General features: G+C 47.2%; 5 protein-coding genes across 5 annotated transcripts; 2 read left to right on the top strand and 3 right to left on the bottom strand.

The window, feature by feature from the left end:
* Positions 1–252: 252 nt before the first annotated feature.
* N7483_008586 (mandelate racemase/muconate lactonizing enzyme family protein) lies at positions 253–1,519 on the bottom strand (the record flags this gene model as incomplete). Its single annotated transcript, XM_057092013.1, has 3 exons — positions 253–1,006; positions 1,072–1,293; positions 1,344–1,519. 3 exons carry the CDS (start codon positions 1,517–1,519, stop codon positions 253–255), a joined length of 1,152 nt encoding a protein of 383 aa, XP_056943187.1.
* Positions 1,520–1,988: 469 nt separating this feature from the next.
* Positions 1,989–3,769, bottom strand: N7483_008585 (uncharacterized protein; the record flags this gene model as incomplete). The annotated part of the gene is made up of 5 exons (XM_057092012.1): positions 1,989–2,575; positions 2,627–3,090; positions 3,143–3,209; positions 3,265–3,475; positions 3,551–3,769. 5 exons carry the CDS (start codon positions 3,767–3,769, stop codon positions 1,989–1,991), a joined length of 1,548 nt encoding a protein of 515 aa, XP_056943186.1.
* A 361-nt stretch (positions 3,770–4,130) lies between these two features.
* On the top strand, positions 4,131–5,728 carry N7483_008584 (FMN-dependent alpha-hydroxy acid dehydrogenase; the record flags this gene model as incomplete). The annotated part of the gene is made up of 4 exons (XM_057092011.1): positions 4,131–4,218; positions 4,281–5,044; positions 5,100–5,317; positions 5,386–5,728. 4 exons carry the CDS (start codon positions 4,131–4,133, stop codon positions 5,726–5,728), a joined length of 1,413 nt encoding a protein of 470 aa, XP_056943185.1.
* A 536-nt stretch (positions 5,729–6,264) lies between these two features.
* On the top strand, positions 6,265–7,453 carry N7483_008583 (ketopantoate reductase family protein; the record flags this gene model as incomplete). The annotated part of the gene is made up of 5 exons (XM_057092010.1): positions 6,265–6,305; positions 6,356–6,449; positions 6,506–6,560; positions 6,613–6,815; positions 6,881–7,453. The coding sequence occupies 5 exons, from the start codon at positions 6,265–6,267 to the stop codon at positions 7,451–7,453; spliced, it is 966 nt and encodes a 321-aa protein (XP_056943184.1).
* Positions 7,454–7,832: 379 nt separating this feature from the next.
* N7483_008582 (sugar porter family MFS transporter) lies at positions 7,833–9,755 on the bottom strand (the record flags this gene model as incomplete). Its single annotated transcript, XM_057092009.1, has 5 exons — positions 7,833–8,496; positions 8,550–8,631; positions 8,695–9,080; positions 9,182–9,382; positions 9,454–9,755. The coding sequence occupies 5 exons, from the start codon at positions 9,753–9,755 to the stop codon at positions 7,833–7,835; spliced, it is 1,635 nt and encodes a 544-aa protein (XP_056943183.1).
* Positions 9,756–12,040: the final 2,285 nt, after the last annotated feature.

The following is a 12,040-nucleotide window of genomic DNA, read 5'->3' as shown; positions in this document are numbered from 1 at the left end:
TAGAACATACTATGATGAATTTATGTGGAGAATAGCGCGGAAAAGCCATTGCATTTCCTATTACCCATGAGCAGGGGACTTTCAAATTTGACTTTTTTTGGTCCGGAATTGAATCAAAACATTTACAAGATCGAGTGACGCATTAAGTAGTGAACAACCAGCTTTGATGTTTTATAGATAAATCCCATAATATTGATAAGATGACTGACTACCTTCGAAATGCTGATGTAGATTATTCTAGTGCTTGAGCAGTTACCACTCGCGAATTGACCCGTCAGGTCCAAAGAACTCCTTGGGCTGCCAGGGCTCAGACTCCTTGCTAATACGGCGCACCAACTCTTCATCAATCTCAATTCCAATACCTGGTTTGGTTGGAGCTCCGACAAAGCCTTCTGAAATATCAAAGACAGTCTTATCAATCAGGTAGCTGTTCAGATCAATATCACCAGCTTCAACGTTATAGTGCATACCCAATGACATCTCCTGAATGACGAAGTTGGGAGTAGAGACAGCAATCTGAAGTGAAGCAGCGAGAGCAATTGGTCCTAAGGGACAATGAGGAGCGATAGCCACATCATAAGTTTCAGCTAATGTGGCGATGCGCTTTGTCTCTGAGATTCCACCAGCGTGAGCAATATCAGGCTGCAGAACATCCACAGAGGAATCCTCCAGGAACCTCTTCACATCCCATCGAGTATAAAGTCGCTCTCCGAAGGCAATTGGAATGGTTGTAGAGTTGGAAAGTTGCTTAATCGCCTCGGGGTGTTCGCATAGGAGGGGCTCTTCAATGAAAAGGGGCTGGTAAGGCTCCAATGCCTTGGCCAGCTGCTTAGCCATTGGGCGGTGCAAGCGACCGTGGAAATCTAATCCGGCATCAAGGCCAAGTGCCTTGACCTGCTTCAAACGCTCGACGCAGGATTGTAGGACGGCGGGTGAGTCAAGCCAGTTGACATCTTCGGTCGCGTTCATCTTAATGCATTTAAGGCCCTGAGCAATTCGTGCCTTTCTGTTTGGATATTACTCGTTAGTAGTGCAACAAAAAGTATCAATGTTTCTCCAGGTTAAGCTTACGCTGCAGCCTCCACATCACTTGGTCGGTCTCCTCCAATCCAGGCGTATACCTGCACCTTGCTGCGGACCTTTCCACCAAGCAGCTGGTACACCGGAACACCCAATCGACGGCCCTTCAAATCCCAGAGTGCGATATCAATACCAGACATGGCAGACATGAAGACCGGACCGCCGCGGTAGAAGCCCAGACGCCATATCGTTTGCCAAATGTGTTCGATGTCACTATTCAAACTGTCAGCAAGAATTTACGTTATGGAATTGATGCGACGAACTCTGCTTCATAGCCAATAATCCGAGTGATGATCTCCTCAAGAGCTCCCTCAACAGCTAGTGAGTGACCCTCAAGTGTACCTTCACCCCAACCAAATTGACCTTCTTCGTCGGTAACCTTGACGAACAGCCAGCGAGGCTTTACGCGGAAGTATTCAATCGACTTGATTTTGACCATGATTGCGAAGAAAAGTGAAATGCAAAATATTCAAACTTGAATCAGAAAGCTTTCGAAGCTATGGAGAGAGCGGGGTATCATTTATGAACTCGCATCAATCATTGATGCCCCCATATTGCACCCCACGTTCCCCACGCGGGAGAAGTCTCGGGAGAAGTCCGGGGTGGAAATCAGCCTGATATCCGATGTGCCCCCCACGCGCGACTACAGGATTTGAATTATTGGTGGAAGAACACTAGTTTGAATGCACACGAGTGGGGGATCAGAGCAGTCGAGTAGCAGTGCAGGAAGAGAGAATGTTTGCTTATTTGGTCGGAGGGATGATCTACCGAGGGTATCGTCATCGCTAGTTATGTTACTGATGTATAGGGATGAATTTAAAATTTCTAGTATTTAGGATCAAAATGTACAATGGCTTGACTCTTGACATTTCACTGTTCTCATATAGCTCTCTCGGGTCATTATGTACTCAGTATAGATATCTAAAGTTGAGATTCTCCTTGTCTGTAAGATCACTGAACGCGGATCGATCCAGCTCAAGTTCCCGCGTATAGTCTGCTTCATCACCTGGAGAAATACCTTGGGCCCTATCGCGACGTCGATTCTCCCATGCCAGTCCAAGGCCCAGTACCACAATCAGGGCAATCTCGACAAAATTGGCAACAATCATCGACCAGATACCCAGGGAATAACCGGGGGCTTGGCTCGACTTGTAAAAGAATGGCCCAGAAATATTGCCTGCACAAACTCCGAGGAATATCATCGCGTTTGTGATAACCTTTTTAGTGTGGCCAGCTATATTACCCGTGAGGATGGAAAGGATGATCACAAACGAGGCGTTGTAGGAACCTGTCAGATAGTAACAAATCAACCTGCCAACCTGATTTGACGATGGGAGATAGTGTAGACCAAATGAGCCCGCCAGATTTGGAAGCAGGAATACAATAGCCACAATACATCTGCTGTTGCGAGGCAGCCGATCATTGACGAAGACTGCCACAAGAATCATCACAGAAATGAATGCACCATATGGAATCTGCATTAGCGAAGTGACCACTGCGATGATGTTAGCACTGTTCAGGTTTGCAATGAATGAGTATTATTTACAGGTGGAGAAGCCAAAACCATGAATGATGATCGTTCCAAAATTAGATATACCACCGTTTGGAATGTTACCTGAGAAGCCAAGTAGAAAGAAGACCCACACTTTCCAATCCAAAATAGCTTCGAGGATCTGTCGAGGTTTGAGATTCTTATTTTCGATACCTGTCTGGTTGTCGCGTAGTCGCTCAACTGCAAGTCTCTTTTCCCGGTCTGACAGTTGAGGTGCTGTCACTGGGGAGTCGGGAAGAAATATGAACAGCAAAATTCCCCAAGTACAGCAAAAAGCTCCAATAATGAGAAATTCGTATTTCCAAGACGGAAGAGAGCCTTTGATTTGACCAATTCCATATCCTAGCAAGCCACCGATGGCTATACCGAAGCCATTGGCCGTGTACCACAGCCCAATTCGAATCGGTTGCTCTCGTCGAGTATACCACATGCTCGTTATGAGCATGAAGGCGGGATCACTAGTAAGGTCAGTCCAATTGCTCTTGTAAAGTAGAGGGACACTAATCTGACCTGCATGCTTCAGCGGCGCCTGAGATGACACGTAGCACGGCTAGTTGTGTGAAGTTCTTTGCAGCAGCTGAGGGATAAATGTGAGCTATTGAACAGTTGAGATTTGAAGGATGGGATTTTACCCTGCAGCATGAGGAAAAATCCCCAAAGAAAAATATTGATGCCCAAATACTTGCCAACTGGGAATCGTTGCATCAAAAGGTTTGTTGGTAGCGACCAGAAAAGAAAGCCAAAGTAGAAAACACTTGATAGCCAGGAATATTCATCGCCGGAAAGGTTCAGATCTTCTTCGATGCCAAAGATAGCTGCATAGGAGAGCGTTGTTTTGTCAATCTGTCTGGTTAGCCCGGTCCGGTCCATTTAACTTTTGGTCAGAGGAAATCGTACATAGTAGAATGCATAACATACCGCCAAAAATGGCAGGATCATGAGATCAATTTTGCGAATGAGTTTCTTTTCTTCCGCAGGCTCAAAGGTATCATGCATATCTGCCAGATTATCGAACAAGGCTAGTGCTGCATCACCATCGTGGATTTTATCCGTGTTGGAAGGGATTCCTGTGCCCTCAACATGCATTGCTGGAGGTTTTGGTGGTGGGTTAGACCCATCATGAGCATTTCCGGCCATGAATCAAGTTGAGTGTATAGATAGTGTAAAATTGTTGATAACCAGGCTGGTCCAGAGTATGGAGGATGTTATACCTCCCAGCCAACAACGATATCCTTGGTCTGGGGGATTGGGGATTGCTCACCCCAGATTCTCCGCCACTCCCCCACAGGAATGGTCCAATGATGCCGATCGTGGTCTGAGGCCAAAAACAAAGAAGTGGTGCCCCCACGCTTCCCTCTTCCCTCGGGAAGATCCATTTTAGGGAGAAGTGGGGATCCTGACGTTGGTCAGGAAATGCGGAGTACAGGGGATACAGTAACCCGACCTTTTTGTATCCAGTCACCTCCGAAGGCCAAAGGCTGAACTTCAGATATTAATCATGAATCTCACGCGTGCAGACCTTGAGCAACATAATAGTCGAAAGTCCTGTTGGGTAGCTATCCATGGGGTAGTCTACGATGTGACAGGTAAACCCCCACGCCGAATGCATGCATTGCTGGGAAAGAAAGATAGAACTGACAATTTGGAGATTTTTTGGATTCACACCCTGGTGGCGCCAGAGTGATTCTTCGATGTGCAGGAAAAGACGCGACATCCGATTTCGACTCAGTTCACTCCCCCGAACTCTTGAATGAAGCGCTCCCACCGACAGCTCTCCAAGGCCGCATTGATCCTGCCGAGCTGTGCGACCCCAATGACTCCGCAAACTCCTCCAACGGTGCGAAATCAGACGTCAAGAATGAAGGTCCACCGCGATTAAGCACCCTGATTAATCTCCATGACTTCGAAAAAGTCGCCCAAAAATACCTACCAGCCAATGCTTGGGCCTATTACGCCTCAGGAGCTGATGATGAGATCAGCAAAAAGAATAACGCTCGAGCATATCAAAAAGTCTCACTGCGCCCACGAATTTTGCGCAACATCGCGGCAGTGGATACAAGGACATCAATTCTCGGTCATTCTGTTTCCTTGCCCGTGTACCTGTCTCCAACTGGCATTGCTAAGTTTGCGGATCCGCAGGGAGAATTGGCCTTAGCAGCTGCGGCCGGAAAAGAAGGGCTCGTGCAGGTACTTGCAAATATGGCTAGCTATCCCATTGAGCAGGTAGCAGAGGCCCGTCTCTCTTCCGACCAGCCTTTGTTTGCTCAACTGTATGTCAACCGAGACATCGATAAATCAGTTGAATTCGTGAAGCGAGCTGTAAAAGCGGGCGCTCAATCGATTTGGATCACGGTCGACTCTCCTGTTGTTGGTAAGCGGGAAATGGATGAAAGGCTTAACTTGAGCTTCATGGTAAGGTCCAGCATAGCTACATTCAATATTATATACTAACCAGTCTTCTTTACAGGCAAATGACAGCGATGAAGAAGGACAAGGTGTTGCAAAGACAGCAGCAAGCTCTATATCTCCATTCATTGATTGGAGCATACTTTCTTGGCTGCGAAATTTGACAGACTTGCCAGTGGTGATCAAGGGTATTCAGTGTGTTGAAGATGCGGTAATTGCCTACGAGTCTGGCGTCCAGGGCATATGCCTATCGAATCACGGAGGCCGCTCCCAAGATACGTAAGATTAATCAATTCAATGCTGCAAGCAGCTCTCAAGCTGAGAGAATCTTCTAATTTACTTTACAGGGCTCAATCACCACTGCTCACGTTGCTGGAGATTCGCAAATTCGCTCCCTTCTTGATAAACAGCAAGATGCAAATCTTCATCGACGGTGGTATTCGCCGGGGTACTGATGTTCTCAAAGCAATTGCTCTAGGCGCGACTGCAGTGGGCCTGGGTCGGCCTTTTCTGTTCAGTCTCTCGGCGGGTTATGGTGAAGCTGGAGTGCGGCGAATGGTGAAAATCTTGCGACATGAAATTGAGTCCAATATGACTTTTCTGGGAGCAACTAGTCTCAGCGAGCTTTGCCCTGAGATGGTGAACGCTAGTCGGTTGGAGCGAGAATTAATTGGTAGTGTGAAATTATGATATATGCCCAGGTGGTAGTGGTTCCCGAATGATGGATTTCTGTTCTGAGACTCAAACTATTCAAATTTCTAGTACTTCGGTCACATTGGAAACTGTCTACTCTGTAATTTCCTCCTTAGTTTTTCTATATCTCAAAATGTTATCTTTCGATTTCTTTATAGTCTATTCCTTGATAGTATTGACTGGGTGCGTAGTATATCAGGTTCATACAGACTCGAGTCACAACACGCAACTCAGTATGACCACCATTTAAGACTCCTGCATCAGCCGTGGCCGGATAAATGGTCTGAGACTCCACATTGTCATGGTCCAGGTGACTGGCGCCCAATCTCCAAATGCCGGTTATAACTTGACCCCCACGCCGCGGACATACGCCGAACCCCCACATTCCAAGTGCGGGGAGAAGTCCAGGTCCCGCAGATCATTCGTAAAGGTCACCGTGGACTAAGGCCTTGAAAGAGCTCAAACTGCAGGGATCAAGAGTCACTTGAAACTCTAGATACATCCTAACTTCAAACTGCTCTGTATCATTGACCATGCCCGATCAGATTGATGTCCTTCTATACGGCCTTGGGGCGTAAGTTTTGGAGATTCTTGACTATGTTCCCTTCATTAACACAGTTCCAGCATCGGATCCTTCTACGCATTCATTCTTAGTCGATCCGACCGTGTCCGACTCACAGTTGTCGCTCGATCCAACTATGATGCTGTCTCTAAAAATGTGAGGGGGGCATCTTTTTACGTCATTAATAGAGAATGGTAATTGACAGCGGGTAGGGAATCACCCTCGAGAGCGAAAATCATGGAAAGCACACCTTCCACCCATATCGAGGTAAGGCACTCATATCACGAGAAACCGTGGTTTCAACTGACTCTCATCTTAGTCGTGAAGTCTCCGGCAGATGCATCATCGCCAATGGACTGGGTTGTTTGTGCCAGCAAAGCGATCGACCAGGATAAGGTGGCAGCGGAGTTGAGTCCGGTTGTGGAGGCAGGTCGGACCACGATTGTGATTATTCAGAATGGCGTTGGAAACGAAGAGCCATTCAGATCTCAATTCCCTGACGCTTCAATTTTAACATGCGTTGTAAGCTGAATTCCGATCTTCCGGCACGTAAGTGGGACACGATGGGCCATGGCTGACTATCACAGACGTGGGTCGGTGCCATCCAAAGCACACCGGGTATTGTAAAGCATATGAAATCCGAGGATATGCAAATCGGCCTATTTCCCAACTCAAAAGTCGACCCTGCGACCGAGCAACAGCGACTCAAGACCTTCACCGACCTTCTTGCACATGGAAAGACCAGATTCCAGATTATGGAGGACATCCAGCGTCAGCGATGGGAGAAGGTCGTGTGGAATGTGGCTTGGAACTCGCTCACTGCATTGACCATGCTGGATACTCAGTCCTGGCTTCATTCCTCGGCAGATGCTGAGCCCTTCACACGTAAGTTGATGAGGGAGGTGATTAGTATTGCCCGTGGTTGTAGGGTGCAGCTGGAAGATGGCCTGGTGGACCAGCTTATGGATAAAATCAATGCTTTGCCTGGGATTGGGAGTAGTATGCAGACTGACTGTAAGAATGGGCGTCCTATGGAGATTGATGTGATTCTTGGTTTTCCTGTACGCAAGGCGAGGGAACTAGGGATATCCGCCCCCTTCCTCGAGACGCTTTACGTGATTTTACGCGCTGTAGATGGCCGAAACCGCGCTGCACTTTGAATTTGGGCTCCTTTATTTCAGGAAAAACACAGAATTGATATGATGAACGAAGCTAGGCACTGGTATATAGTTGAACTGATATCCAACTTGGAGACATCCACGAACTGTCCTATTATAAAACTCGAGATCAATAACCTCGGAAATTTGGATTATTTTTTTTGGCAGGCCAGGTCATTTATGTCTCATATGCATTAGATTTTGATTTGAAATTGAAACAATCCATCATTCATATGTATGTATGTATTTCTCTCGTTCTTCAAAACTATGTTCCAAGAAAGAAACAAAATCTAAGAAGCACAAAGGTCAACAACGACAATTATGTAGCAGTGACTATTTACAGTAAACAATATTTCATTCAATTCAAAGGCAGCACTGCCACTCACTTAGTGGCTGTCTTATGCTCAGAGTTGTATGCCACCTCCTCGCGAGCCACCTCAGCCTTAGCAGTCTCGACATCACCACGCTCCAGGGCCACAGTAGCACGGGTCTTGCGAGTCTTCCATGCTGGAGTACCCAAGTACTTGAAGCCGTTAGGGTCTTCGAATATGGCCTCGACCTCCTCCAGCGTCTTACCAGCGGTCTCAGGGAAGAGGAAGTAGACATGGATAAAAGCAGCGGCATTGAAGACGCCAAACAAGATATAGGTCTTCCAGGTAATATTCTCAAAGGCAGATGGGGTAAATAGACCCAAAGCCATGTTAAAAGCCCAGTTACCAGAAGTGGCCATCGATGTTCCCTTACCACGCAGACGCAAGGGGAATAGCTCGGGTGGGTAGGTCCAAGAGGCGGGACCCCATGTGGGTGCGTATGATGCAACGAAGAGATATGTGCAGGCAACAAGAGCCTTTGCTGCTGGACCGGTCAGAGACATTGACTCTTCTGGACTGCTGCGCTCATCCAGTGGGATAATTATAGCCTTGCCACCGAGAATTCCAGCATTCGCAAACATGAGTATCGACATGAGGGCTGCCCCGACAAGCATTGTAGGACGACGACCCCATCTGTCCAAATAAAGAATTCCTGGAACAGTCATTACCACGTTGCTAGGTGTCAAGGTTAGCAAAGTTATGTTGATCTGGACTCTAGAGGCGCTCACATGATGTACTCCACGGAAGAGGAGAGCAGACCCGAGTTACCGGTATATCCGGCCATGGCGAAAACGTAGCTGATGTAATACACTATTGGAGAAGATAAGAGGTTAGCAAAGTTTCATTGGAGGAAAAATAGGTCAAGAGGCTTACTCATAACATTCATGCCGGTCATCTGGGACCAAATTTGGGTGAACAATCCAATGATGGTTCGATGAGCCATATGCGGGGCGAACAGGTCAAAGTAGGTGACATTTCCAAACTGACGTTCAGTTTCACACATGTCACGAATGTTTAACAGCTCAATAGCAACAAATGGGTGGTCCCTATTTCCCTTACCATGAACCAAGGCCAGCACATCGTGAGCTTCTTCCCAGCGATCCATGCGAGCAAGCCAACGAGGTGACTCAGGCAGGAGCATCATGGCGAAGAAGAGCCCAATGGCAGGAAGCATCTGCAGACCCCAGGGAACACGCCAAGAGGCAGTGCTATAGTTGCTTGAACCTGAACCTCCAATGAAGGAGCAGCCGTATGAAATACTAGTACGCAGTTAGCCGAACACCATTCTTTCAACCTAGCTTCAATGTGACAAGCTTCAAGTTTGAAGTTGAAATAGCAATGGTTGCAGAGGATCACTTACTAGTACATGATCAGAATACCCCAGGTAATAGCCCACTGTTGTAATCCGACGAATCGACCACGCCTGGAGGGAGGTGCAAGCTCGGAGATGTAAACTGGGACCTGTGCTGATTCAATTCCGACAGAGATTCCGTTGATTACACGGCCCACGCACAGCATGGCAATGTCCTGTGAAGCGCAGATTAAAACGGAGCCAATGACCCTAAGAGAGGTAGGTTAGTTATGGACTGCTTCATCATCCGTAAAATGCTCTTCGGGGAATCTTCTAGGTACCATATAATGCATCCAATCATAATAGCATATTTACGGCCGAGTCGATCGGAGATAAAGCCAGATATCAAAGCACCGAGCCAGGAACCGGCTGCCATAGAAGCAGTCACTCCACCCTGTCTCAAGGAGCTGAGACCACTGCAGTCGGAGTCATCATTGAATGGAGGACCATTGGGACCTTGGTTGAAGTAGCATTTGTAGGAATTCTCATCCAGTTGAGCAGACATGGACGAGATATCAAAGCCAAAGAGACCGCCGCCAACGACGGCGACGGACGCAATGACATAGATGTTCCCGATGACCATGATGAATATCGGGGAAGAGAGCCAGTTGACAATGGAATAATTCTTGGCTTCAGAGAAAGTGGGCACAAGAGCAGGTTATATAGACATCGGCGGCAAGATGCAGGGTTCGAGCGTTTCAAAGAAGGCTCGCACCCACTAAGTATGACTCGGAGCTTTGTTTGCGGCACTTATTCATCATTTGAGTTAGTTTCATGCAATGTCGCATGGCCCGTCCCTGGTCCGATCCTCAGAAACTTTGAATAGGAGTTGTTATGAGAGAGTATTGACAGGACGCGCAAGCTTCAAATGTTAGCAACCCCCATGGGGAAAAGCGGTTACATAGTGGGCTCCAACACAACGAATCGAATTTTTAAGAATTAATTTTGCTTGTATTTTTTGGGTTCCAAGGAGCATGATAATTTTTGTTTGATTTTTCTTCTCATTATTTCTTATTCGTTGTTTCTATTTCCCCGCAGGAGGGTCTCAATCCGGATTCCAAGGGTCTTGCACAAAAAACCTCCGTTGAACAAGTCCTTTCATATTCCACTATCCCTCTAAGCGAGTCTTTCCTTTATACATGAAGTCGACAACATACTTTTTTCTAGCTTTCTACGGTACTTCCGGCAGCGGTTGGCAAAGCTTGGTCGCGGGTTGTGGCGCCGACTTCTAGCATGCCGAACGCCATGACTTTTTTCCGGGAAACCTGCCTGCATCGGCCGTCTAGGCCGCTTCGACCAATGATTGTGCGCTGGACCAATCTAACTAAGATTCGAAAGAGAAAACGCCAAGGGCGCCCCCCTAGTCTAGCGGCCAACCACCATACCGGTGGCGCCTCGGTTGGGACCTAAAACGAAGAGATCGACATTAGTCGCATCAGCCTTGGTTTGGTTACAGTTCGGAATTAACAGGCCGGAACCCGAATCCTATGATCCAGAACGGAGTACATGGGAGGTTCAAATGATCTCTAAAATTATTTGAACCTGCTTTTCACCGGCTCATGTTGCAAGGGGAGTTGACGGTAGAGCCCTGGAAAATGGGTGAGACTCCGTGCCCACCTGGGCAGATGAGAGTGCCGAGTATTAGGGACCTCGGCTGGGATTCCAAGGTTATGGACATCCCCAGATATGTACACGAATCCCCAGAAAAAAAAGACCTCCGAGTCGATGTGGAGAACCTTGGAACTCCACCTTCCCTAGATGACAAAGACGCCCCGATGTCTATACACAGTAACTTACTCCGTTCATGCGCTGTAGGTGACTGACATTCGCGTGAGCCCATGTGACGATGCGATTCAACTCGAAACCCCTGCTGGCAGTGGATACGGAGAAATCTAATAGATTTTCCCCCAGTAAGAGGTTCAGAAATCAATCTCTTATTCTCCCCGACAACAACACTGGTGCACGTAATGTGGGGACGCCTAATAATAATAATTTTTACTCCCCTGCTCACAAAGTTGGCGCATTGACAACACCAAGACCTTCCCCAGGCTTTTCATCTGGCCTGATCATCTGTGTGGCGCTTACGCCCCATCATAGAATTCAGAGTTTTATTCCAAATTGGATGAGTATCATCGGATAGCAACAGAATTCACTCGGCTTAATTTCGGGGGGGCTAGGTGGAGACCTCGGGACTGTAGCATTGGGGCCATTCATTTCTTCGGCACCTGGTGGGTAGTGAAATCGTAGCCTTCTGCACAGACGGGAACTAATAATTATTGTGAGCCCAAAGAATATGAGAGTGTCGAGGAATTTGAATGAAGCAAGGCACATGTTTCGATCTCCAGGTGGATCATGTCATCTTGATCTGAGTGCAGTTGAGTTTCAGTGAGCTGACCATAAATCAGTCAACTGATCATGGGCATAGCGTAGAATCTAGGTGAAAGGAGGGAATTGACAAAGAGATCTTGAGACAGTTGCCTCCATCCATCATATATGCTCTAAGGCGTTCTCTCATGTGAGCTGGGGTACGTATGTGGCACCATCTAACCACCTTTAAAATATGATCCATGCCAGGTGGATACTAGTTTGCTCATGATATTGCATCGAGAAGCATGGCTGCACAGACCCGTTCATAAGGAAGGGCATAATTCAAATCTCAATGCAACTGGCCAAGTTCATAATGGCCCAAACGCTAGGAGGTCGAAATCCGCATAATTTGTAACAGAATCACGACTCCAGCTAACCCCATTGACTGATCCTGGTCGTTGAGCAATCTTATCCTTGGTTTCTTCGAGAAGTTTAACTTGAAGTTTACTATTAGCTTCGTACTCTAACTATGATATACTGCCAGTGGGTTTCAACTATGTC

Source organism: Penicillium malachiteum, assembly GCF_028827825.1.
Source record: "Penicillium malachiteum strain IBT 17515 chromosome Unknown utg000004l:1.0-4883003.0:1.0-4884900.0, whole genome shotgun sequence".
NCBI lineage: Eukaryota > Fungi > Ascomycota > Eurotiomycetes > Eurotiales > Aspergillaceae > Penicillium > Penicillium malachiteum.
The sequence above is the reverse complement of the archived record's forward strand: the minus strand, read 5'-3'. Positions and strand labels throughout refer to the sequence as shown.